General features: G+C 40.3%; 2 protein-coding genes across 7 annotated transcripts in view; one reads left to right on the forward strand and one right to left on the reverse strand.

Annotated features, from left to right (window-relative positions):
- The first annotated feature begins 505 nt into the window (after positions 1 to 505).
- EIF3J (eukaryotic translation initiation factor 3 subunit J) lies at positions 506 to 26,790 on the forward strand. The gene is made up of 8 exons (XM_004466762.5): positions 506 to 676; positions 762 to 871; positions 9,089 to 9,143; positions 9,639 to 9,730; positions 20,717 to 20,831; positions 22,901 to 23,062; positions 24,462 to 24,535; positions 24,982 to 26,790. The coding sequence occupies exons 1-8, from the start codon at positions 634 to 636 to the stop codon at positions 25,111 to 25,113; spliced, it is 783 nt and encodes a 260-aa protein (XP_004466819.1). The 5' UTR covers positions 506 to 633; the 3' UTR covers positions 25,114 to 26,790.
- SPG11 (SPG11 vesicle trafficking associated, spatacsin) overlaps positions 18,948 to 27,707 on the reverse strand; it is an 88,238-nt gene continuing 79,478 nt past the window's right edge. For 4 of the 6 annotated variants that reach the window (XM_058294094.2, XM_071214175.1, XM_058294091.2 and 1 more), the window contains one exon: positions 26,685 to 27,310. In XM_058294094.2, coding sequence (XP_058150077.1) covers positions 27,133 to 27,310 — 178 coding nt within the window. In that variant the 3' untranslated portion in view covers positions 26,685 to 27,132. Of the gene's footprint in view, positions 20,328 to 26,684; positions 27,311 to 27,707 lie in introns of those variants that run through there. The other 2 variants (XM_004466758.5, XM_071214176.1) reach the window with 1 other exon arrangement.

Here is a 27,707-nt window from a genome sequence, read left to right on the forward strand (position 1 = left end):
CGCTCCTTCCCCGGCGCATGCCGGCTTTCAGTGGGGTCCCCTCCGGCGCGGGACGACGCCCTCCGGAGTCGGGAGGCCCGACCACCGCCCCGCCACGGGCCGGCCCTTTTCAGAGCCCGACATGGAGAGGCTAGGGGTCTACTTTGGCATCCGCCAGCGGCCACCGCCGGTGATCAAAGGAAAGGCGCACCAGCCGAAGGCCCGTGGGTGGGGCTGGGCTGGGTATGTCAGGGGAGGACGGCGAGGACGGGCGGGCCAGGCAAGGAGCCTCCCTGCTACCTGCCCCGCACTTACGTTTCCTCCCTTGGGCTGGGGCTGGGCTGGCGGTATCCGGGCCGCTCGCTTCTCCCGCCCCGCCAGCCTCCCGGACGCTCTTGGCGCTGTGGGAAACGGCCCGCTTGGCTCCGCCTCCGCCGCTCCCAGTTCCGCCCCCGCCGCGTTCACGCCCCCTCTCCGCTCGCGCGCGAGTCGCCGCCGCCGCCAGGAGAAGGCGGGGCCTCGGCCCCGGCGCAAAGTCAGCCACGGTCCCAGCCTGCCCCGCGTCGGCCAACGAGAGCAAACTCAGTGACTCACCTCCGCCCCGCAAACTCCTCGGTCGCTCTCGCCCTCACACACGCTCACACCCGGCCTGAGATGGCGGCAGCGGCGGCGGCGGCAGGGGACTCCGACTCCTGGGGTGAGGAGAAGTCCGGGGACTGGGCCCGGGCCGGCGCTGGCCCCACGCCGAGTCAGGCACTAACGCGGCTCGCTCTCTTCCGTAGACGCGGACACGTTCTCCGTGGAGGACCCGGTGCGGAAGGTGGGAGGCGGCGGCGGCGGTACCGCCGGCGGGGACCGCTGGGAAGGTGAGGACGAGGACGAGGATGTCAAGGTGGGTGCGGGCCCCGGAGCCCGACAGCGCGAGACGGGCTGTCGCTTGCGGGGAACTCGCTGACGAAGGGGCGGGAGAAATCGGGGCCCAGGGGCGCCGCCCGGGCCTGCGGGTTGTGGGTCCAAGCCTGAGCATAGAGCTCTGTAGTGCCTTCTTCCTCTCCGCTTGCGGGCCTTATGGGTTGGAGACCTGCGGCGTGGCCTCCCGGACTCCTTAGCCGTGGGCGGCAGCTGCTCCGGCCCCAGCCCGGGCCCTTCTTTGAGGGGCCACGCTCGGGCCTTGCTCCTTCCCACCCGCCAACTGGCGACTGGAGGTGACAGCAGCGGCCTGGCCGACCCACGTGCTGGCTTCACCGGCCGGAGCTGCTCGGGGATGAGGCTTGGAAGTTGGAGATTGAGCCCTTTGGCTTATCCCATATGGGAAGCCTGCAACTCTCCTACCTTTTCGAGGTCAGGTCTCTTTAGGATCTGTAACTAATTCATGTCCCTGAAGGCCCATTTATAGTAGAGTTTGCCAAACTGTTAGATGAGTAAACTATTGTGGTTTAATGTCAGACTTTTTGTCAGACAAATGTAAAGTGAAATAAGTTTTAGCTCTCCCCCCACCCCGTGGTGAAAAGGATGAACTCAGCTCTGATAGTAACTAGTTGTCAGATACCTAAGTCCACTCAACTGCCTGATTAATGGGGAATGGTCAAATTGAGTTATTCATCTACACATACGGACGACACCTAGGGATGAAATAGTGAAAATTTGAAGGTTAGGATAGATGACAGGCCAGTATTGTTTTTTTCCTCAGAAGATATGACTTCTGCATTTTTTAAAAGTAGTTACAAGTTTCAAGTCCAGAATGGTAAATGTTAGACTCTCAAGCCTTATTAATGGCTTCTCATGGTTTTGATTAAGAGAATATCACTCTCCTAACTTCTACCCTTCAACATATATTGAGAACGGTACAAATTATTTGTGTTTGGATTGAAATTTTTAAGCCAGATAATCGTGAATTTATTAGTACTCTTTGGATTTTTCCCTTTTCTCTTCAGTCTGATGTGGGGGATGACCAATTTATCGAACAGCCTGAGGTTCAGGGATATATGAGCTTTGCACATGTTGGAGTTACTAAATGAATAATATTATTCTTGACTCAAGATGCTTAATTCATTTACATATTATATAGACAAGGGGATGGGTTGTGTTACCAGGCTCATTACAAGATATTAGTTACCTCCCTCAGCAAATTTTCAGTTTTGAGCCTTAAGCTCAGATTTGTCCTTTTGCTTTTTCTATGCATACTTGATGTGACAGTTAAAGACATCTATTATGAAAATTGGAGATGTTAGCAAATGAGAAGAAAAGATTGGAGAAGTGAGGAGAGAAGTCCCAGGAATTGAAGTTTGAATGGAATGGTCCAGACTGACAAACGAAGAAAACTGCCTCGGATTATGGGATATAATGGTGTTGATGCTGATCAATATAATTCTGATTACTTGGAACTAATTTTGGAGATTCACACGTTGTAAAAGACCATAAAGGTCATCTTGTCCAGCACTCCTTTAGTGCAGAACTTGTTTCTTTTATACAGATAACTTCTTTTTACAGACGTTGAAGTTCATTTTGGAAAAGGAATTTGAACTTGTCCATTATATTCATGTGTTGAAATGTTGTTTTATTTCTGTTGAGCTTCTCCAAAATTCTCAAGATACAACTCCATGGAGTAGTTTGATTCCTGGGCTTTGGAATCAGACCTGTGTTTATATACTGCCTTGATATGTTCTAGATTTGTGATCATAGGCAGGTTATTTGATCTTTTTCTTTTAGTTTCCCAAGCTGTATATTTTCCAAGTGTAAACGGCCATTATAGGAACTACCTCAGAGGGTTATTTAGCAAATTAAATGAGGTAATACGTCAAGGACTAAGTAGAATAAATATTGATTTTCACTTCATGGAATATTCTTTGTTTTTTTTTGCTAACAATTATGCTTAGGCTCTTTAGATCTAGTATTTGTGTTTATTTTTTGACACATTATTTATGATTTCCTAGAATGTGGTCCCCTTAGTTGGTGATGAGTAATACCAAATTTCTAAATGCTAATATTTTAAGATATAACCTTTTTGTAAGGAGAAACAAATAAGGCTTAGTTTCCATTAGACTGAATAATTGTAATCCTTAAATGATATAATACATGGACTTAAAAAGTTCAAAACCAAGATATATAGAAACTAGCATTAGTTCTTCAGTTTGTCAGTATCTAATGCCTAATCTTTTATTCTAAGAATAAACGCATAATGTCATTTATAAAATTTATAACATCTTGAAAGTTGAAAGGAAAACAGGTATTTGTTAGGGTAATTAACTCTACTAGTTTACTTTTTGACTTAGGTGAAATTACAGAACTATTAATTTTCATGGAGTAAATGAAATTAAAAAGATGAGAACTAAAGAACATAGTTTCCTTTCTCATTGGCTTTATTTTACCTTTCTTACTATCCTGGTGGTACCTAGAGTCCAGTAGGAAGAATTATTTGCTTGGCATATATTATTGGACTCCTTCCCCATTGTTAGAATGATCTCATTCTATTCTTGTATTCTTTTTTTGTTAGGATCCTATCTCAACAGTTTAAATCTGCTAGAGTAAAGGCATTTTTCAGGCATTGAAAACAGCACTTCTGAAGAATGGGTCTGTGTTTTGGAGACTTGGGAGATTCTTGGGAAATGCTTAGAAGGTAGCATTTTGCCAGGAAATGGTATCTTGAAGTGTGTTTTGTGTATGTATAACTTAAAAGGAAAAATTCCAAACATAGAAGTAGGGAGGAAAGTTTAATAAACCCATGGTCAATCTTAGTTCTTCTATTAATATATCCCTATTTACTCCTGTCTGCCTCTGACCAGATTATTTTGAAGAAAATCCCAATCATGTCGTTTCAATACCCAGAATAGTTCTTATAATCTTGCAAGTTTTGAATTAGAAAGCAAGTTTGTTATTAAATATATATACCTGTCATAATTTATTATGCTGGATCATTGAAAATGATTAGGCCTTTTGTTTAGTGTTCAGTGTCTTGATCCTGATTTTGCTTAGCTAGGAATTTAAAGTAGAATTGCTTGATAACAGTTGCGAATCTGAGGCAGATAGGCATTGAGATCATGGAACTCAACTGAATGCTGAGCCCCATAAGGGAGGAGGTACCTTAGCTTACAGAGACCAGCATAGTTCTGAGATGACAAAAAGACATCTGGGCTTCTTTTAAAAACTGAATTTTGCTGGGCATTCTAGCTTGGCCGGGAACTTGTTGTACAGTTCTGAGGCCTCTCAGAGCACAGTTTACAGAATATCTTCTCCTGCAAGAGATTATGCTTTATCTAAAAAGCAAGCTACTTCAAGAAAAAGAGGGATGGGGAAGGAGCATATATTAGTTAATGGACTATTGCTGTGGAGCAAAATTTTTGCTGCTTCTCTGAAGCTACCTCTATTTGATCTATAAATATACTTTGCTTCAGTTGGAAAGCATTTTCAGTCCTAGATGTGTTCTTTCATTGCATGTGACATTCTGTAGTTGTATATTATAAAAATGACAGGACCAGCCAGATACTGGCTGTGTTGTGCTAGAAATAAAAAGAAAGCAGAGTTTTTAAATTTTTGTTTTCTTTTGTTTTTAATACTTACTCATGTTCTTTTTGGAGGCCGGTTTTAAATTTGAAAAGCAGCCATATCTTTCAGAAAAATTGTTTAAATGATGGTGTGTATCTGCAGGGCAAGAGTTTAGATAAGCCAGTAGTTTATAAACAGTCTCTATTCTAACAAAACTAGTTATTTTAGGGAAGCATCCTGGGTGATTCTTTTTGAGATAAATTAGATATTATAGTTGGAAGATTTATTAGCTACCAAAAATAATTGGGTAAAAAGTTTAATTGGATAGTGACAACTAGCCTCTTGAACCACATAGCCATTTAGGGCTCTTTTGAAGTGAGTTATAGACTTACCACTCCCTATTTTAAATGTCAATTTTAGATGTTTCTCTAGGAATCCTTTCTTAATTTTAACTGAATTTATCATCAGCATTGATAAGGTCCTGGTGTTTACAGAAAATGGGGCAGATTTTTTAAAAACAGTGCAGCAGACATTCTACCTTGCATTTACTCTTTGGACACCACCAAGTTTTAAAACTAAGGAAACAAAAACTCTAGGTACATGAGGGGAAACACCTGGCTGATTTTGTAATTATATTCATTTGGAGGTGTTGCTTGTCTTGCTGGCATCATTATGCTCTCTTCTTCAGGGACTTGGTGCCATTGTGGTATAACTTTAAGGCAGACTTGTGAGCACTCTGGGGTGAGGCTTGTCTTTCATGGTTCTGTAAACTGAAGAGCACGTGGCAAAGCTGTTCCCAGGACTTGTTATGAATCACTGCTCTTGCTGCTAAAATCCATTCTGTGATGGATGAAGGAGTTCCCGGTAGCTTCATTATGACTGCACTGATTGGACAGTTTAACTTTAGACTGTTTAAAATAAGGTTTATACCTTGAGGAGGAAGTTAGGGGTAGGGATAGAAGTGGGGCATAGAGTTGGTATGAATGAGAACCTGAGGGACATATCTTCTCTGAGCTGGACATATCTTCTTAGCGTGTGCCATATCCCTTCTCTGTGGATCTCCCTGTGATCCCAGAGCCCCTCATTCTAGAAATAATTGAAAGAACAGAGTTTGATGAGGCTCTTGAGTAGGGGGAGACTTAGTTCCTAGATAGTTACTTTATATTTAAGAATTCTTGGTCCATTCAAACAGGTTCCTTCATAGTTTTCCACTGAGACTGTGAAATAACTGTCTCTGGGCCTCAGGTACCTTATCTGTAAAATAGGGATAACAGTACTTACAGGATTATTATGAAGATTGTGTTTCTACCTGTAAAGCTCTTGGCAATGTGTCTGATGCCAAGCAAACTTTACTCAGTAAATGCTGTCTGTTAGTATTACTAGCAGAGAGTTGATGTATGTTGCCCCTGGAAATAAGCAGATAGTCCTATCTGAAACACTGCCTGAGAAGCATCTCACTCACAGACCCAGCCTTCTAATGTTCTGTGAATATTGAAAAACAGCAGCAACAACCAAAAACCTGGTAGTTAACTTTTTACTTTTAGTTCTCTGGTTCCTTTTATACCGTGGTGTATTCATCTAAGTACTTGAGCAAACTAGTAAGGGTAATACAAACATTTCATCTCTAATTTCTAATGCTAGTATTTTAGATGTCCAGATAATGACTAGCTGGTTTGCCTTTAACTGTTAAAACTGAACTGTGGATTAAACTGACAAGGTAAGGTGATTATAAAACACAATCTTTTATTCATAGAGCTTGCCACTTTGCTTGCAGACTCTATGGCAGCCCTGCAACACAGCCTTAATCAGAATGTTGGCTTTTTCTTTGTCAGGCTTAACAGGTTTTTATTAAGAATCGAGTCATAGTTTATATACCTTAACTGATTCAGATTTTATAATCTCTCTTGCCGTAGTTGTGGCACAGTACTCAGCATCTGCCTCTTCCAGTAGCATCAGGGCCTCCAGCTTTGCATCTGCCATCCTGTGGCTCAGCCTCAAATAACGTGCCATAGTGTGCCTGGTGGTTGCTGAGACAATGGCTAGGCTACCTAGAGATTAATGCCCTATTCAAATACAGAGTTGTGTCTGTCCTTAATAGACTTGAACCTTCCAAATTCTGTGGAGCCTTAAAAATTTTTTTGATTGATAATTGGTTTATTTTCAGCTCAGGAGAGGTGCTCAGTGACTAAATTAGGTATAGAGAAGTCAGTGTAGATCTAAGAACATTACCTCAGCATGCCCTGCCTAAGTTAGGAAAGTTGATTCCATGAAAGTGTTGATCAGCTCTTGACTCCTCTTTAATACTGGGCTTAATTATTATATAGATTTAACTCGTTATCCAGGGTTGCATTATATGGAATATGGCTTGAAATAAATGAGCTATTGGCTAGCTTTTAGATTTGGGAAATTAAGAAATAAAAGTCCTTTCAACTTTTTATTTAAAACAATTGCAAACCACTTTATAAGGGGCTATTAGTTTTGTTTGGTTTTCGTGTATTTTAATTGTCAATGGATAAGAATGGCCAGGAAAACAGTGAAAAACCTGACAAGCTGTGGGGGCGGGCAGGGGCAGATTTGGGAGCAGAACTAGCTCTAGCAGACAGTAAAAACATGCTATATAACCTCTCTAATTACAACAGTGTGGTACTGGGGCATGAATAGACAAATAGACCATCAAGATAAAATAGAAAGTCTGAAAATAGACCAGGTCCATATGGATATTTGGTATATGGTACATCATGGTGCAAAGAAAGACTTTTTAGTAAATGATGCAGTGATAATTGGATAGCCATTTGCAAAAAGATAAAATTAGACCCATACTTCACACCATACACAAGAAAAAATTCCGGATGGATTAGGGATCTAAATGAATAATGAAACCACATAAGTTCTGGAAGAAAATGTGGGTGAATTCCTTGGTGTAGAAAAGGCTTTCTAACTGACTCAAATCCAGAGGTATTCGGAGAAAATATTGATAAAATTTTACTGCATAAATTTATGTGTGGGCGGGGCATGGCACTTGATGGGGGAAATGCTAAAGGCATTTCTACTAAGAGGCACGAAGCAGGGATGCCCGTTTTCTCTGCTGCTGCCCACATTAACACTGCAGGTATTGGCCAGTGCAGTTAGATAAGATAAATGAATTGCAGAGGCATAAGAATTGGTAAAGAAGAAATAGAGGCAGATGTGACTCAGGTGATTGGGCTGCCGTCTACTGTATAGGAGGCCCCTGGTTTGATTCCTGGGGCCTCCTGGTGAAGGCAAGCTGGCCCCTGCTGCTGCAGAGAGCTGATGGCAGACAGCAAGCACAAACAAGGAGGGGGGAAGACTAAATAAATGGAAGTGAAAATAAATCTTTAAAAAAGAAATAAAGCTATTTGTTGTTTGCTGATGATCTGGCAGTTTGCCTGGAAAACCCTAGAAAATCCATGATAATTCTAATTAGGGAAGTGGACTTGACCCAGTGGATAGGGTGTCCGTCTACCACATGGGAGGTCCACGGTTCAAACCCTGGGCCTCCTTAACCCGTGTGGAGCTGGCCCATGCGCAGTGCTGATGCGTGCAAGGAGTGCCCTGCCACGCAGGGTGTCCCCCGCGTAGGGGAGCCCCATACACAAGGAGTGCGCCCCGCAAGGAATGCGCACCCGCAAGGAGAGCCGCCCAGCTTGAAAGAAAAGTGCAGCCTTCCCGAGAACGGCGCTGCACACGCGGAGAGTTGATGCAGCAAGATGACGCAACAAAAAGGAACAGATTGCCATGCCGCAGACAACAACAGAAGCAGACAAAAACAAGAACACACAGCAAATGGACACAGAGAACAGACAACTGGGGGGGGGGGAGAGAAATTTTTTTAAAATGATAGGTGAATTCAATGTGGTAGCAGGACATAAAATTTTAACATACAAAAACCTGTAGTTGGAGGACATAGGGGGAAAACACCTATTTAAAGTAGCAACACAGAAGATTAAATACTTAGGAATAAACCTAATGAAAAATGTGTAAAACCTCTGGAAGGGAAGCTTTAAAACACTCCTGAATGACATAAAAGTATACCTAAATGGGGAAGCAGATTTGGCTCAACTGATAGAATGCCCGCCTGCCATATAGGAGGTCCAGGGTTTAAACCCAGGGCCTCCTGACCACTGTGGTGAGCTGGCCCACACATAGTGCTGATGAGCGCAAGGAGTGCCGTGCCATGCAGGGGTGTCCCCTGCGTAGAGAAGCCCCACATGCAAGGAGCGCAGCCTGCCCAGGAGTGGCGCCGCACACAGGGAGAGCTGTTGCAGCAAGATGACGCAACAAAAAAAAATGACACATAGATTCCTGGTGCCACTGACAAAAATGCAAGTGGATAAAGAAGAACACATAGCAGATGTACACAGAGCAGAAGATGGGACAGAGGGGAGAGAAATAAATTTTAAAAATGAAGGACAATCCCTGTTCTTGGCTGAGATGGCTCAACGTTATGAAGATGACAAGTTTTATAAATTTAATTGTAATTTGTAAATTTAATGCAACCCCAATAAAAATACTGATAAACTTGTTTTTATGGAATTAGATGAATTGGTAATAAATTTCATATGAAAGGCAAACGTCCAGAATTATTAATGGAAGTCCTTTTCTTTAGGATAACTGGGATGATGATGATGATGAAAAAAAAGAGGAAGCAGAAGTAAAACCAGGTGAGCCACTGGTGGTCCTCTATTTTTTGTGTTATATTTTGGTGAGCATCTGCTGCTTATGTTAAGATAAATGACAAAATGCTCAAAAAATTGAAATTTTTGGTATTTAGAAATTAAGTATCCTTCTAGTCCCACTTTATTTCCTTTTCCCCACTTCTCATCTCTTTCCTCCCAAAACATAATCAGATACATACCTGCAGTTTTTTTGTCTGAGTGCTGGGTATTATACAGAGGAATGTGGTACAATAGGGTGTAACTTCGTAGTCAAGTGATCTAAGTTCTGCCTAAAGGACTGGGGAAATGTGAAAGGAGAGATATCTGAGTGTTAGAGGGTCAGTTTAGAGGAGGAAAAGGAAGAGTTCCAGAACTTTCCCATTTTTATTTGCCTAGAAATCACTATGAAATTGAAACTGGGAGAGGTTTGGTCTCTAGAAGTAATAAGTATCATGTCTCTCATATTCAAGATAACTGATTAAAACATTTCTTTACTTCCAGAAGTAAAAGTTTCAGAGAAGAAAAAAATAGTAGAGAAGATCAAAGAGAAAGAACGGCAGCAGAAGAAAAGGCAAGAAGAAGTTAAAAAGAGGGTAACTGCTGTTCATTTCCTAAAATACAGAATTCTCACATTCATAGCAGTACAGTGTCTGACAGGCAGCAACTATTACCTAGCAATTTGAAAGACTCTGTGAAGGTTATAAATGGACTCCCATCAAATAGGTGAATCCCAAAACTAACTGAGTATGTGGTTTTTCCAAAAACAGAACCCTCAAGCTTTGTGTATTATAAAGTGTTTTAAGTTTTCACAAACATTTGAGAACAGTCATGGTTACATAGCAACCACAGTCCGTGATTTTTGCCAGAAACTGCAGTTCTTTCTAGTTGTGATTAGTCTTTATCTACAGTGTACATATTGAGTAAAATACAGAAAGTGTCTATTTCTTAGGCATGTACTATGTAAGTGTTTTTGCTCTTTGATTATTTGGAGCAGGGTAAGGAATACTCTATTTGCCTTTTGAAGAGAAAAATACATTACGTGGTTCCAAAATCAAAACAATATTAAGAAGTAAATATTGGTTTCTGTGTTTCTATAGTGTCTTTATGCTAAATACGGCCATAGATAATATTTATTTTCCCCTTTCTTGCACACTGTTTCCACCTTGCTTTTTCATTTAGTATATCATGGAAATCTTTCCAGATCAGGATATGTAGAGCTTTCTTATTCTCAGCTTTATTTAAGAAAATTTTCAAGCATGGACTGGAAGAAAAAAGAGTGAGAATAACCATATGCATATTACTTAAATTTCACTGTTAATATTTTGCTATATTTGCTTATTTTCCCCAAAAAATATAATCAGGTAAATAGTAAGCATAATTGCATTTTACTTCTGTGTATTTCATATTGCATCTCATCAGATCTTGTAACATCTGTCCTATGCTAAAATTGATCACTGGGTTAAGACCATGACAGCCTGATCCTTCTATTAAAAAACTGTGTTTTTCCTCTACAGAGTAATTCAGTTTCATATCAGTTTTTCACCCACTGGTTTTAATATCCTTGATTATTGTTTAATTATTTGATTAGGGATTGCAAAATGGTAATTTTTGTCATTCTGTGATTCCTCTTCCATTTTCTGACTGGCATTTTGGTTACCTTGAATATGTTTCTACTGGAAATGCAGGATAAAAGCTGAATATTTTAATCTTTATTACCAACTTTCAGAATAAGGAGTGTAATAACCTCAAATGGTAAAAAATGAGAGAGTTTTTTTTTTTAGTTGTTTTAGTTTTTATTTTCTTTTTTGAGTTAATTTTTGGCCTTATGGGTTTTTATAAACATAACTGTGTTTTATTCAGACACAGTGGTTACTTTTTTATGATGTTCAGACTAACACAACTTTGGCCAGTTAGGAGTCCCTTGAAAATTGGTTCCAGTGTTCATCCTTTTGACAGAACTCCATTAGTCTTTGGAAAACTGTAGGCTCACTTGGTAAATTCTGTCACAGGCCTGAAATCAGCTACTTCTCAAGGGTTCCTTTTAGTGAGAAACAGTATTAGGGACCAAATCTAGGTGCTAGAAGTTCTCAGTATTTGTGGCCTTCAAGATTCTTTTACTTGGACAAAGCTAGGACATAAATTGTGTATGTGTTAAATCATTAGTTCATGTTGATATTTCTACTTTATAGATAACAATACAGTATATAATTTTGGTTTTATATTTGTATTTCTCTTAAACTGAAAATTTTGATTTCTCATAATATTAATATAATTACATTTTTCTACAGTAACAGTATTAATACTAACTATGTAAATTAGCTATTGAATGAAATTTAGGATTTCTTTCCAGTTCTTTTTGGGCTAAGAATATATTTTAAGAATGTATAATTAAGTCCTGGGTTCTAAAGTCACTTGAATAACTTTCTCTGTATTGTTATGTCTAATTTGATATACATTATGGAATTATTTCTTTCCATTTGTTTCCAATTTCAGGGATTTTTTTTTCCTTTTTTAATTTTATTTTTTGAGTATGAAAAAATGTTCAGAATCAAAGCTATACAAAAATAGTATACTTAGAGAAGTCTCAGACATCCTGTTCCTATTAACCCCTGTAAGAAACCATTTTCATTAGTTTCTGTTTTTGTTTTTTATCTTTCATTATTCTTTTTTTGGTAACTGTAATATTCCATTGCCTAGATATACAGTAAATTTGTCAACAGCCCCTATTATTAGACAGTTGGATTTTTTCTCCCAATCCTTTCATGACAAGCATTGTCTCAGTGAATTACTATATATGTATGTCATTACTCACAAGTATACCTCTTATTTTAAAATTAATTGAAGTATATCACTCATACATAAACATACATAAACACTAAGTGTATAATAATAGTTGTGAATTTATAAAACAAACATAACATCATACAGGACTCTCATAACTCACCCTACCACCAATAACTTGCATTGTTAAACCTTTTTAACTAGTGATTAAAGAGCATTGTTAAAATATTACTAACCGAAGTATTTTTCCCCCAACGAACCCTGTTATTATTACCTTTATAGCATTTGTATATGAACATACATAAACAATTAAGTGTATAGTAAAAGTTGTGAACTTACAAAGCAAACATGCATAACATCATACAGGGGTCCAATACATCAATCCTCCATCAACACTTTGCATTGTCGGGAGACATTTGTTCCAAATTATGAAAGAATATTGTCTAAATCTTACTACTAATCATAGTCCTTATCTTACATTTGTGTTTTCCCCCAACCCACCCTATTATTATTTTTTAAATATATTTTTTATGACAGAAGTTGTAAACTTATAAAACAATCATGCACATGTGCAGAATTCCCAAACAACACACCTCCATCAATACACCACACTGTGGTGGAACATTTGCTACAGATAAGATAATATCATCTGATGGTTACCATGTCCATAGGGTACATTTGGCTCACATTTTCCATACTGCATCATTATCAACACAGTACATCTTTCAAATAGATGCAAGAATAATATATATTACTACTAACCACAGTCCATAGGTCACTCCAGCTGTATTTTTCCCATGTTCTTCACATTCCCAGTAGTGATGTACATTTGCTGTAGCTCACAAAGGACACTCTTGCATCTGTACCATCAACCACAATTCTCATCCACCTCTTGGTTTATTGTGCTATTCAGTTCCTAGATTATTCTCTAGCATTCTGTCAATTGGCATTTATATCCCTAGACTACCATTTTCAGCCACATCCCCATTTATAAACTAGCTGTTATTATGTGTTACCATTCACTCTGTACATTTCCACACTTCTACAGTAAAGCTAATTAAAACTTCTACATACATTAAACATCAGTAGTCCATCTCAGTTCTCTTAATCTCCTTTAAGAATCCACCACCTACCACCAGGTCTTAAAGATTTTCCTACAATTTCTTGTAGAAGTTTTATGATTCCTGCTTTTATTTTTAGATTTTTGATCCATTTTGAGTTAATTTCTGGGTAAGGTGTGAAGTAGGGGTCCTCTTTCCTTCTTTCACCTATGGATATCCAGTTCTTTCAGAACCATTTATTGAATGGACTGTTCTGCCTGAGCTGTGTGGATTTGACAGGCTAGTCAAAAATCACTTGACCACACATGTGAGGGTCTGTTTCTGAACCTTAAATTTGGTTCCATTGGTGTATGTGTCGGTCTTTTTTTTTTAATGATTTATTTCTCTCCCCTGCCCCCCTGCCCCGGTTCTCTGTTCTCTGCTCACTGCATCTATTTGCTGCGTCTTTTTCTTTGTCTGCTTCTGTTGTTGTCAGCGGCATGGGATTCTATATTTCTTTTTGTCCCATCAGCTTTCCATGTGGGCGGCACCATTCTTAGGCAGGCTGCACTTTCTTTCGCGCTAGGTGGCTCTCCTTAAGGGGCGCACTCCTTGCGCGTGGGGCTCCCCTACGCAGGGGACACCCCTGCGTGGCACGGCATTCCTTGCACGCATCAGCATTGCGCATGGGCCAGCTCCACATGGGTCCAAGGAGGCCCGGGGTTTGAACCGTGGACTTCCCATGTGATAGACAGATACCCTAACCACTGGGCCAAGTCTGCTTCCCTGTGTCTGTCCTTATGTCAGTGCCTTGCTGTTTTTACCACTAGAGCTAGGTAATATGATTTAAAATCTCTAGATAAGGGTTTGCTTTTCCTTTTTATGATGTGTCTGGCTCTTCAGGACCCCTTACCCTTCCAAATAAATTTGATGATCGTGTTTTCAATTTTTTTTTTAATGGTGATGGAATTTTTATCAGAATTGCATTGACTCTGTGTATCAAGTTGAGCAGAATTGACATCTTAGTGATATTTAGTCTTCCAATCTATGAGCATGGAATGTTCTTCCAGTTATTTAGCCCTTTTTTGATTTCTTTTAACATTGAGTTGCAGTTTTCCAAATACAAGTGCTTTATATCGTTGGTTAAGTTTATTCCTGACTATTTGAGTTTTATCTGTCATTTTATTTTCACCACTCTTTAGACACTTTTATTTACTTTTATTGATCTAATCTTCCTTCCTAGACTCTCTTCCAGGCCTCTCCTGTCTTTTCAGGCTCTAGCACACCCTTTAATATTTCCTGAAAATCTGGTTTCTTGCATAGAAATTCTCTCAGTTTCTTTTTTTTTTTTTAACAGATTTATTTATTTATTTCTCTCCCCCCCCCCCCACCCCGGTTGTCTGTTCTCTGTGTCTATTTGCTTTGTCTTCTTTGTCCACTTCTGTTGTTGTCAGCGGCATGGAAATCTGTGTTTCTTTCTGTTGTGTCAGCTCTCTGAGTGGGCGGTGCCATTCCTGGGCAGGCTGCACTTTCTTTGGCGCTGGGCGGCTCTCCTTCTGGGACGCACTCCTTGTGCATGGGGCTGCCCTACGCGAGGGACACCCCTGCGTGGCATGGCACTCCTTACACACATCGGCACTGCACATGGGCCAGCTCCACACGGGTTAAGGAGGTCCGGGGTTTGAACCTCGGACCTCCCATGTGGTAGACGGATGCCCTAAGGATGGCCAAGTCCGCTTCCCTCAGTTTCTGTTTATCTGTGAATATTCTAATCTCACCCTCATTTTTTAAAGACAGTCTTGCTGAATAGAAGATTCTTGGCTAAAAGTTTTTCTTTTGTAGTATCCTAAAATATATCAGACCACTGTCTTCTTGCCTGCATGGTTTCTGGTGAGAAATTCACACTTAGTCTTATTGGGTATTCCTTATATGTTATGCATTGCATTTCTCTTGCTGTTCTCAGAATTCTCTGTCTTTGGCATTTGACATTCTGACGAGTATGTGTCTTGGAGTTGGTCTATTCGGACTTTTTCAGATAGGAGTACATTGCGCTTCTTGGACATGGATATCCATGTCCTTCGATAGGATTGGGAAATTTTCTACCATTATTTCTTCAAATAATCCTCTGCCCCTTTTCCCTTCTCTTCTCCTTCTGGGACTCCCATGCCACATGTTTGCATGCCTTTTGCTGTCATTTAGTTCCCTGAGAATTTGTACAATTTTTTCCATTCTTTGTCTGTTCTTTTGGTATGTTCACTTTCAGAGGCCATTTCTTCAAGTTCACCAATCCTTTCTTCTGCCTCCTCAAATCTGATATTATATGATTCCAAAGTTTTTAAATTTCATTTACTACACCTTTCATTCCCATAGCTGCTATTTTTCTATGCATGCTTTCAAATTCTTCTTTGTGCTCATCCAGTGTCGTCTTAATATCCTTAATCTCTTTAGCTATCTCATTGAATTTATTAAGGAGATTTGTTTGAACATCTATGATTAGTTGTCTCAACTCCTTTATGTCATCTGGAGGCTTATCTTGTTCCTTTATCTGGGCCATAGCTTCCTGTTTCTTGGTGTGGATTATAATTTATTTTTGTTGGTGTCTTTGCATCTGGCTTACTAGAGTATTCTGGGTGTAGTTTTTCTATTTAGTTTAGGGCTCCCTGCCCTTTCTCCCTTGCTGGTTGTGCAATAGGAGCCAAGGTTGTAATTGGTGCTGTAAGCTGTGGAGGCGCAAGTTGCCCTCATTGCACGAGGGACCAGTGAAGCTTCTCCCAACTTCCTCCTTTGCCAGGGGTTGGGACAGAGTCACAGCTGTGTGTAATAATCCAGTTCCTGCAGGCCTAGACTGTAGTTGCTCAGAGAGACTGATGAAGCTTCATGCCCTTTTTTCCCCTGTAAGGAATGGGGATAGCGCTGCAGATGTGGGCAGCAATCTATGCAGTATGGGCCCAAGATGACTGCAGTTGCCCTGGTAGACTTCCAGTTTTCAGTCTGTGCCAGCCACAGGTAACTGTAGTTACCTGGATAGGCTGGTGCAGGGTCTGCCAGCCTCCTCCCTGCCAGAGGTGGGGCTGAAGCCTAGCGTAGGGTTGCAGGCCGATCTAGGTGAAAGAAACTGGTTCATGCCGTCACTGATTTTCAGTCAGCCCGGCTTCCCTTCATGCTGGAGGCAGAGTCACAATGGCGACCACCAGCCTCTTTCCAACTTGGGCAGATGCACACTCCAGCTCTTCCCAGGGTTATATCTTAGCCAGCCAAGTCTACCAACCAATAACCGAAATTGGCAGGCAACTGTCTCCTCCTATCCTGTTTTTGGGAAATGGAGCTTCCAGTTCCAGCCACAGAATAGCTCCTGGGGCAGCTCATGCCACCAGAGTAGGATAATCATCTGCTCCGCTGCTTGGCTGGTAATTTCCCAGAGAGGATGGCACAGGCCCCCGCAGCTTCCTCCTGCTGGAGGTGGCACTGGGGTCTGGGCTAGAACTGCAATCTGCTCTGGATGGAGAGAAGCCAGTCCCCACCAGCACTGTGATTTTCAGCGTGCCCCACTTCCTCTCGTGCCAGGCGTGGACAGGCTCAAACTTCAGCTGTTCTCAGGATTATACTTTAGCCCGCTGAATTTACTCATCAGTAGTTGAATTTGGTGCCCAACCAGCTCTTCCTCCTGTTTTTGGGAAGTAGAGCTTTCAATTCCAGCTGTGGAACAGCTCCTGAGGCAGCTTGTGCCTCCAGTGGAGGATGGGCACTGGCCTTCGTGGCATGGAGCGCTCTACTTACCAGTCTTCTCTGCAGATGCGCAGTCTCCTTCTTCTTTTCCTTCAAGTATGTTGCAGGATGCTCTTCTGGCCCCTTGGGGCCCCCCCAGACAGGTGCTTCAGCTAGCTCCAGATAGCTCTGGGTGTTTATTAACTGCCCTGTAGCAGGAGCTGACTCTAGGAGCTCCTTACTCCACTGCCATCTTGCTGGTTGTCCGGATACACCTCTTTTTGTAGGATAAATTCCTGAATGTGGGATTGCTGGTCAAAGGATAAATCACATTTATAGTCTAGATAAATGTTCTCAAAATGCCTTCTGTATGGGGTTGTACTAATTTGAGTTTTCCACCCATATAGAACTGCCTGTTTTCCCCAATCAGGAACATTTTAGATGCTTTTAATAATTTGTATTTGTATATCTAAAAATACCATATCACTTCTCAGCCTTTTGGCTAAGATCAAGTGTAAAATGATCTGTATTTTTCCCTTTTTTTTTTTTTTTTAAAGATTTATTTTATTCATTCCCACCCCACTCCCTGCCCCATTCCCCTCATTATCTGCTCTGTGTAACCATTTGCTGCGTGTTCTTCTGTGTCTGCTTATATTCTCATTAGGCAGCTCCAGGAACTGATGCTGGGACTTTCTGGAGGGGAGAGAGGTGATTACTCTCTTGCACTGCTTCAGCTCCCTGTTTTGCTACTTCTTGTTTTCTCTTCTCTTTGTCTCTTGTTGCATCACCTTGTGCCAGCTCTCCGTGTTGGCGAGCAGTCTTGGCGCAGATTGGCTTTCCCACGCAGGATGGCATTCCCACGCAGGATGGCATTCCCACGCAGGATGGCACTTTTGCTCAGGGCTGCAGTCCCACGTGGGCTGGCACTCGGCTGTGGGCCGGCTTTCCATGTGGGCCAGTCTGCCCTCACCAGGAGGCCCTGAGCATCAAACCCTAGACCTCCTATATGGTAGATGGGAGCCCAATTGGTTGAGCCACATCTGTTTTCCTTTATGTTTCTATGATCAGAACAAGCAGTAGAATCTTATAACTCAGTCTAAGGCAGGGGTTCTTAGCAAGGGGTCCATGAGCATGAATTAGAATTTAAAAAAACATTCTTGTGGGAGCATGTTGGTATGGGTGTGATTTATTTATTAAATAATACATAGTATAGTGTGGACTTAGTTAGGAGTCTGTGGTTTTCACCTGACTGGCAAAGGGGTCCATGGAACAAAAAAGGTTAAGAACCCTTGGTCTAAGGAGTTGTATTGACTGGATCTTTCTTGGTAATTGAGATTAGAATTAAACTGATTTTGTTGTGTCTTGATATTAGTCTCCAATATGAAGACACCATGATTTGTGTATACTTAGTTTATCTTAGGCCAAGCTTTGAATGAAGATATTTTTAGTTTTTTGGTTTTTTTTAAAGATTTATTTATTTATTTCTCTCCCCTTTCCCCCCACCCCAGTTGTCTGTTCTCTGTGTCTATTTGCTGCATCTTCTTTGTCCACTTCTGTCAGTGGCACGGGAATCTGTGTTTCTTTTTGTTGCATCATCTTCTTGCGTCAGCTCTCCATATGTGCAGCGCCATTCTTGGGCAGGCTGCACTTTCTTTCACGCTGGGCGGCTCTCCTTACGGGGCGCACTCCTTGCACGTGGGGCTCCCCTACGCGGGACACCCCTGTGTGGCACAGCACTCCTTGCACGCATCAGCACTGCGCATGGGCCAGCTCCACACGGGTCAAGGAGGCCCAGGGTTTGAACCGTGGACCTCCCATGTGGTAGACAGATGCCCTAACCGCTGGGCCAAGTCTGCTTCCCTTATTTGAAATTATAAATAATACTCTGGCAAATATCCTTCCACATAAATGTTTGTGTGCATCTTTAAGATGGTTTTCTAGAACTGGAATTCCTAGATTAAGGCATGTAAAAACATTTAACTTTTGATACATATTATCAATTTTCCATCTAAAAAGCTCCCGTTTAGCCGCGGTAACAGTATGTAACTGCTGTTTTCATCTTGCCACCAATCTCAGTTCCTTATTAAAAAGTAAAAAAGGCTAGAGAAGTAAATTCACTCTTCCTGGGTGCCACATAACCGGCTGTGTTACCCACTGTGACCTTGGACCTTTCTATTATGTTGGTGCAAAAGGAATTGTAGTTTTGGATTGTGAATTTTAAATCATTATAACTAGGCTCAAATACATTTGTATTAATCAAAATAGGAACCATTACATTCAACACTTTTTGCCAATGAGAAGTAAATTTCTTTATTCCTATAGTGTAAAACTCTGTGCTTCAGGATTTGACGAACTCTTGGAAAGCATTTTCCCTGTAAAAAGTTGTTCAGATGCTTCAAGAAGTGGTAGTTGGTTGGCGAGAGGTCAGGTGAATATGGTAAATGAGGCAAAACTTCATAGCCCAATTTGTTCAACTTCTGAAGCATTGGTTACGCGACATGCAGTCAGAGGTCTTTGTTGAGAAAAACTGGGCCCTTTCTGTTAACCAGCGCTGGCTGCAGGCATTGCAAATGTTTTTGGTGCATGTCATCAATTTGCTGAGCATACTTCTCAGATCTAACAGTTTCACTGGGATTCAGAAAGCTGTAGTGGATCAGACTGGCAGCAGACCACCAAACAGTGACCATGACCATTTTTTGTACAAGTTTGTCTTTGGGACGTGCTTTGGAACTTCTTCTCAGACCAGCCACTGAACTGGTTGTCACCGGTGGCTGTATGAAATCCACTTTTCATCACAAGTCATAATCCAATCAAATGGTTCGTTGTAGTGTAAAATAAGAGAAGACAACACTTCAAAATGATTTTTAAATTTTTGGTCAGCTCATTAGGCACCCACTTATTGAGCTTTTTCACCTTTCCAACTTGCTTCTAATGTCGACGACCATAAAATGGTCAACGTTGAGGGAAGTGGACATGGCTCAACTGATAGAGCATCCGTCTGCCATATGGAGGGTCCCAGGTTCGATACCTAGGGCCTCCTGACCCGTATGTTGAGCTGGCCCATGTGCAGTGCTGCCACACACAAGGAGTGCTGTGCCATGCAGGGGCGCCCTTGCATAGGGGTACCCCACGTGCAAGGAATGCACCCCCCCAAGGAAAGCTGCCCAATGTGAAAAAAGCACAGCCTGCCCAGGAGTGGCGCCACATACACAGAGAGCTGATGCCGCAACAAAAAGAGATGCAGTTTCCCACTGCCCCCTGACAATGCAAGCAGATGCAGAAGAACACACAGCAAATGGACACAGAGCAGGCAGGGGGGGCAGGGGGGCAGAGGAGAACTAAATAAAAGTAAATCTTTAAAAAAAAAAAAGGTTAACATTTGGTTCATTGGCAACTTCTCATCTAGTAAGAGGATCAGCTTCAGTGATTGCTCTCAGTTGGTTGTTGTCAACTTCCTATGGCCAGCTGCTATGCTCCTCATCTTCAAGGCTCTCATATCCTTTACAAAACGTCTTGAACCACCACTGCACAGTATGTTCATTAGCAATTCCTGGCCAAATGCATTGTTGATGTTGCAAGTTTCCTCTGGTGCTTTACAACCCACTTTGAACTCAAATAAGAAAATTGCTCCAATTTGCTTTTTGTATAACATCATTTCCATAGTCTAAAATAAATATAAAGTAAACAGCAAGTAATAAGTATTAGCAAAAAATCATAAAGCAAGAAATACACATTAAAACGATATATAACATAACCACATTTATTTAAGAATATTACAATATAATGGCAAATTTCAACTGCAAAACTGCAATTACTTTTGTACCAACCTAGTATGTCTCAGGTTTTTATCTGTAAAATAGGGTAATAGTAACATCTTTCTCATTAGTTCTGAATTAATATATCTAAAGTCTTGAGAAAAATGCCTGCAGTGCAGTACTTATAAATGTTTGCTATTTATAACTAAAGTGCTTACAATAAAATTCATACAATACAGGAATATACTGGGTCCATCAATCCAAGCCCTTTTAAAACTTCATGTCTGTCTCATTTTAGTTAGAAGAACCTGAAGAACCTAAAGCTCTAACACCAGAAGAACAATTAGCAGATAAACTACGGCTAAAGAAGTTGCAGGAAGAGTCAGACCTCGAATTAGCAAAAGAAACTTTTGGTAAGTTTGAGGGTGTGATAGCAGTGTAATATTGAACAGTTCCAAATGAAAACTCCAGAAGTCTTGGTTATGAAGATCCAGAAAGCATGTTCTTTTTTGACAAAGCATGATACTGGCTAATTTAGATATTAGAAAGCAGTTTTAAATTTCTCTATATATTTGCAGTTTGATTACTTAAGAAGGTAGAGTGAGATACATGTTGACATTTTCCAGTAGTTCTATTTTGGGTATCAAATAAAAGATTATTGAGATAAGTCATTGGACCCAAACAAAGTATACTGTTGCCTTGAATATTTTTGTCAGCTGGATAGAATTTTGTGAAATGATAGAACTGAAGCTTTGAAATTTAAATATTGGATTGACTGTAGGCTTGTTGTATGGATAAGACTTAAAAATTAGGATGCTGGTCCACGTGGGGAATTCAGCTTTGGATGTGGTTTGGGGTAAGTTCTTGTTTTGACCCTTCTTGGCCCTTACCATGCCTTGTCTTTAGAGGGCTTCTCTTTTCTGTATCAGTCCTGCAGCTATGCTTAGTAAATGAGACATGTTCAGGATCCTGTGGATAGGGTAGACGGCATGGCACAGAAGGGTAGAGTAAAAGATATGGCTAAAGGGGAAAAAGCTCTTACTTCATTTAACCAAGTTTGTTATTATGTAAGTGTCATAATCTTTTGAATACTTCTCAAAGTAGAAGATCACGTTGAAACAGTTGACACAATTGATCCACTCCACCCCTTCTTTAAAAGGGATCATTCAGCCTGACTGTGACCATTTTGCTTCCCTTAGAAGTATGGCCTTATATCTCAGTGAATTTCTGGTAATTTTGAAAGAGTTGCTGTGATAATCCTATACATCATTGTGTGCTTGGAATGTCTTAACTGCACTCATCTAATTACAGAGGGTGCCTGGCTATTATCATGTCTTCATAGAATGGTAAAAGCAGCCTGTGTATTTATTAAAAAATGGGGTTTGTGCAATATGCAAAATGAAGTCTAACATGGGACACCATGTTACGGATTAAAAGGCAGACACATGAATTCATACTGTCATTGTTTGGTTAATGAGGTTAATAGTATTTTTTGTTTTTGTTTTTGAGGTACCAGGGCCAGGGATTGAACCCAGGACCTCATATGTGGGAAGCCTGGCGCTCAACCACTGAGCCACATCACCTCCCCTGAGTTGGTTTTTTCATTTGTGTGCTTATTGTTTGTTTTTGTTTATAGGAGGCACCAGGGACTGAACCTGGAATCTCCCTTGTGGGAATCAGGGGCTCAACCATTTGAGCCACATCCACTCCCTGTTAATAGGATTTTAATGTTGTGTTTCTCATACTACAATACTGAATCAGAGATACTGTTAAATAATTTACTTGACTATTGCAAAGGATACAGAAGCTTACTTTTCTCTTAGTCTGGACCCTTTTAATTCAGATTAACTTTTCTATCAGAACTTAACACACAAGATTTAGCTTCTGGAGTTAGCTGGGTACTTTCATAGGATCCATCTTTTGTTTTCTATCCTTTTTGTCTTCTCTCCCCACTTTATTATGGGCTGTTCCTGATTGAGAGCATCTCTTTTTGTGCCACGGATTCCTCTGATCATCTAGTGAAGTCTATGGGCTCTTTCTGAATCTAATGTTTTAAAATGTATAAAATAAAATACTTAGTTTTTATTTACAAAGGGAACTTGTTATATTGAGATAAGTTCTAGCAGTATATCTAATATATAATGTGAAAATATCAATGACTGACCAGTATTTCAAGATATCTGGAACTACTATAATATGACAGGAAAGTATCTGTGATCACTATTGGTAATAGTAAGGATTTGCTAATACCGCTGTGATTTGTCATCTTTAAACAAAATGGAAGGAAATGGTAAAATAGAGGTTAATAAAAATAAAGATGAATTTTTTTTTTTGCATCCATATTCACAGAGCCCTGAACTCTGTCCAAAGACCCCAATGGTCCCCAGGCTAAGAAGTCCTGCTTTTCATTTAGATAGCTAGTTGTTATATAAACATTTTAATCTTGACTTCCTGACACCTTCAATGTTCTTTTCTCTTACAGGTGTTAATAGTACAGTATATGGAATAGATGCTATGAATCCATCTTCAAGAGATGATTTCACAGAGTTTGGGAAGTTACTAAAAGATAAAATTACACAATACGAAAAGTCACTATATTATGCCAGTTTTTTGGAAGCCTTAGTTCGAGATGTGTGTATTTCATGTAAGTAATTCTAATCTCCAGCTCCTATAGGCGAGTTTTAGTAAAAATACAACTCAGAAGGCTTTTTTTTTTTCTTTCTGATGCTATAATATAGTCAGGATTTGTATTTAGCAATTACCTTGGGAATATTGTTCTAATATTGTTCTGCAAATATTCAGTGAAGCTGAGTGTTGTTGTTTTTTTGTTTTTTGTGTTTTTTTTGAGGCTGCCTTGTTAATTATGTTTTATAATGGCTTCCCAAACATCTGGGCTTGCCAGCCAGCACAACAGCTAATAAAAAACTGGCTTGTTCTTACCGAGTTACCTTTTGAAAGAGGCTAGAAAGTGTCTTTTGGGGTAAGTGATCTCTTGGGAATATAGGATTTTAGAATTGGGTGAGACTTCAGTGACTGCTCATTTTACAAAGGAGGGAGCCTGTGACCAGGTGCAAGTTGCTCATGCCAGGTCTCTGGCTTCATGCCTGTGGTACCACACCCTGAAAGGAGTCATACTTTTCAGGGCAGGGTGTATGGGAGACAACCGTGGATGGTGTAGCACTAATGTAGAAGGGACTGGTTTTGCAAGTATTTGCCATTTTTAAGATTCAGAAAAAGAAACCCAAAAGAAAAAATTGGGTTTTCTTTGAGAAATTATCACTAAGCTGGGCATTCTGAATTTGATCAGTGATACCAGAAATAGTTGATATTTTTTTCTATGTTTTTCCTGTCTTCCGGAGGTATTCTTTAACCAAAACTGAACACTTTCTAGTAGCTAAAAGCTGGTGTCTGTTTCCAGCTTCCCATTTGTTTTTATACATTTGGGAGCATGTGTGGTCTACTAAACAGGCCTCTCTCCTGATGTAAAACATTTAGGTTTTTGAGATACCCACTGTTTTCATTCTAGTTCCTGGGCTGGCAAATGGAGACACCAGAGTGGTAGTGGTGAGGGTGGGCAGGTTTAAGAATTGTCATTCCACGTTCATTCAGCTATTGCTCATAGAATATTGAAGATGTGCTATGGAAGGGCATGGCTATGCTCCCCCATTGGTTTAGACTGGGTAAGGAAGAAAGATAGGGAGTACTATGAGCTATAAAGACACCTATGGTTTTTCTTCTTTTGTTGAATTGATGGTGTCCTGTGATTACTAGTCATAAAGCCAAAATTTTGTTGCTGAGTTTGCCATTATTCTTAAAGTAGCAAGTTTTGGATTTGTTAGCCTAGCAATAGACTGCAATGATTTTTTTTACCACCTTACGTTGGGAGCAGGGGGTGGAATTCATAGCCATTCTAAAGTTTCTGAAGTTAATGATGGAAAAATTAGAATTCTCGTAACACTTTTGGAAGAATATATACTTTGCTTTTACCTATTTCCCAAAATGCTTAAAATTTAAACTTTAATGGTATGCCTTTTTTTTTTTAGTGGAAATTGATGATTTGAAAAAGATTACCAATTCATTGACTGTGCTTTGCAGTGAAAAACAGAAGCAAGAAAAGGTAAGTGCAAGCTATACAGGGAAATGTGTAGTACATTAGGATGGGGTTTCCCAGTAGGCAGGGGGGAAGTTTTCACATTGAGAAAGCATTTAGAGGATTATGATAACTGAATATATTCTCAACAAATGTGGTAAAAACCTGACCTAACAAATTCAGAAGTCAAGCAACTCACCAGTACCATTTAAGTTGGATTATAACAGGAGTTGTGAATGTCATTACTGTCCTTTTGTTTACAGACATGTACATGTTGCTCCATTCTCAGTTTAATAGAAACTGAACTAGGTTACAGTTTAATAGAAACTGAAGTAGGTTACATTGGGGCTCTTGGGGCTCTCCCTTAGAGTTCTTCTGGGACCAGAGGTTTTGGTGTCTCTCTAAGGGTTGCTATACCAAGTTAGATGCCCATAGTAGATAAATCTCAAGAATTAACTCTCTTTCATCTTTAGCAAAGCAAAGCCAAAAAGAAGAAGAAAGGTGTGGTTCCTGGAGGGGGATTAAAGGCCACCATGAAAGACGATCTGGCAGACTATGGTGGTTATGATGGTGGATATGTACAAGACTATGAAGACTTCATGTGACATTTTATCTTCTCCTGGTGTCTTTCTGTTGCCCACAATCCCTTCAACATGTAGCACAACTTCCTTTCCTTTCAGTTCTGCCAAATGCTACAATCAGAAGTGCAGTATCTTTGTGCTGGTTATTTAACCCCTTGACACTTAGGTGCTAATGTGCGAATGAGGGAACTTGGATCTTGCTGCCAAGGGGTTAAAATCGGGAACCTCAGTTGCTACTAAATCATAGTTTAAAAAAAAAAATCCTAATAATGTTGTCATTGTTGCTATCTGATTCCATAGCAGCAGTCACTAAATTGGAAGCAAAGGTTGCAACATGACAGAAAATTGTGTAGTATTTACCAGCACCATTCAGTAATACAGCCTTAACCATACCTCCTTGAACTACTTCATAACTTGTCAAGAAAAGCAGTTTGCAGCAAGGGCATGTGGTGTGCACCTAGTATTAAAATTGCTTTGTCTTAAAGTTGAGCTTGAGGGTATTAAAAATGCATTGTGAAGACGACTGCTTATCTCAGAGTGAAGATACTGCGGCTGAAAGCCACTACCAGATTGATACTTAAAAATTAAATGACCAAAACCCTCCAACTTTGAAGCTGACGAAGGTAAACCTCTGTAGTATTGCATTACAAGTTGTGGATTCTCTTGAGTGCATAGACTGTCTAGTTTCTATTTATCAGAACCTTTCTACTGATGGAGTGCTTCAGATGGGGGAGGGAAACTACCTGTTTTAACTGCTTGATTTAAGTGTCTGAGAAACAAATCTCCTTTGTTCTCCTAGGCTGCAATAGAACAACTTTAACAGGGTTTTGGCATTTCCTTTCCTTTATAAAACATGCTCAGCAAACTGCACCAGTTAACTACAGTTTGGTAAATTGTTATGTTAACAATTATGGCATCTGCAGTGTTTTATAAGGCAACTAATTTAATAAAATCACTATTGTGAGGACTTAATTTTTGTGTTACCTCCCAAGAGATATTTTTGAAGAGTATAGCTCAGCTCTTGGGAATAGAGTTCTTCACTATATCCTTACTAAAGCTTAGTAAATTTTATCAGAGTCACAGCTTTAAAAGAAAAATGGTTTTCCCCATGTTCTCAGTAGTGTCGCCCTAGAGCAACAAAGGTGTAGGGCTGCCTTCCTCTTATTTATTTGGGATAACTTTGTTCAGATACTAAGACCTAATAACCTAGAAGAATTATTTATTTGGAGAATGGGTGGAAGCATAGACTGGGGGCTGGGTGTTAGGGAGACTAAATATACAATCAGTCAATGTACAATTGGTGGGTAGGGTGGCCTTTTAGTCTTAGAGGAATCTTTGTCATCTATCTTGTTTTAAGCTATTTAACCAAATTTGTGGTTGGAGTCTTTTTTATAATTCAAAGTAGGAACAAAACTGTTTTCAGTTTCTCTTATAAAGGAAATAGCTTCAATCAAAGTTCTGTGGACTAAGTGGAAGACAATTATCTGAATGATTTGAGGAAATAACAGCAGTCACTACACAGCAATACTTACATCAAAGATTGTTTTAAGGCAAACAAGGGCTTGGGTTTCCTTAGCAGTAATAATGACATACACTGAATTTTAAATCTATTTTATTATAGAGAGATCCGTTTCTAACAAATGGAAATGTATCACCTGTTCCTTAACTGTGTAAATAATATTAAATACCTTTGAAACTGGAGTCTGCAGACACAGGTATTCTTTAATCAATAGTGCATCATCTCTTAAAGTAGAGGCCATCTGAGGAAAACTAAGCTTTTGATCTTAATACTAATATCCACATAAAATGGACAATCACTTTTAAATAGGAACTTCATTGTAAGAAGGCCCAGCAAGCACTGGCATGGTATACTGGGGTTTTACAACTTGGAAAACAAAGATCCCCACTGGATTACTGTACTCTGATCACAGATATTTGTTGTTGGTACCTCATTTTGATAAAAGAAAAAGGCACCTTTGAAACCTCAGCAGCAAACCCCCCGCCCACCACCACCACCACCACCACTGTATCATCTGAATCCACCTAACCTGCCAGCATGTCCTTCAGACAACATCCTGTCTGAGGGTCCTTCAGAAGCACATTTACAACATCATAAAACTTGTGTTCATATGCCAGCTTATAGTACAGGTAGATATCTTCACAATATGTGAGTAACTTCTTCAGGTTTTTCATGCCCATGTCAGTAGGCTGGTGTTTATATCTAGATAACAAAGTAGAGTGTACAGGCTATTACATTTATGATTGAGGGTTGCTGACTCTGACACTACTTCAAACAGAGAGTCTGAGAAATGATCTCAGATTAGGACTAGGAAGTTCTTAATAGACACTGAATTAATTTCATTAAAAATTAGTATCTTAATGCTCACCTCAATTAGAATAAGTTCATTACTCTAAAGGGCACCTGTGATATTTAGGGGGGCATTTGGGCACCTCAGGCAAGTTAGCTACCTGCCATAATAAACAAACTTCTTATTTTTATGTCTGCAAAGATCCGTTAAAAGATTTTTTTCCTCTTGGGGATTCCTGACATCTGTTTGTCACCTCAAGCAGAGGGTATACTGTATTTAGCCATAAAACTTTTTCATGTGCCTTACCTC

The sequence above is a fragment of the Dasypus novemcinctus genome, chromosome 3 (assembly GCF_030445035.2).
Source record: "Dasypus novemcinctus isolate mDasNov1 chromosome 3, mDasNov1.1.hap2, whole genome shotgun sequence".
Taxonomy (NCBI): domain Eukaryota; kingdom Metazoa; phylum Chordata; class Mammalia; order Cingulata; family Dasypodidae; genus Dasypus; species Dasypus novemcinctus.

Bases quoted from the DNA above. Each gene is read 5' to 3' on its own strand.
- EIF3J (XM_004466762.5), top strand. From the start codon at position 634: ATGGCGGCAGCGGCGGCGGCGGCAGGGGACTCCGACTCCTGGG. The intron at 677-761 runs GTGAGGAGAAGT...TCTCTTCCGTAG, and splicing joins AGGGGACTCCGACTCCTGGG to ACGCGGACACGTTCTCCGTG. The intron at 872-9,088 runs GTGGGTGCGGGC...CCTTTTCTTTAG, and splicing joins ACGAGGACGAGGATGTCAAG to GATAACTGGGATGATGATGA.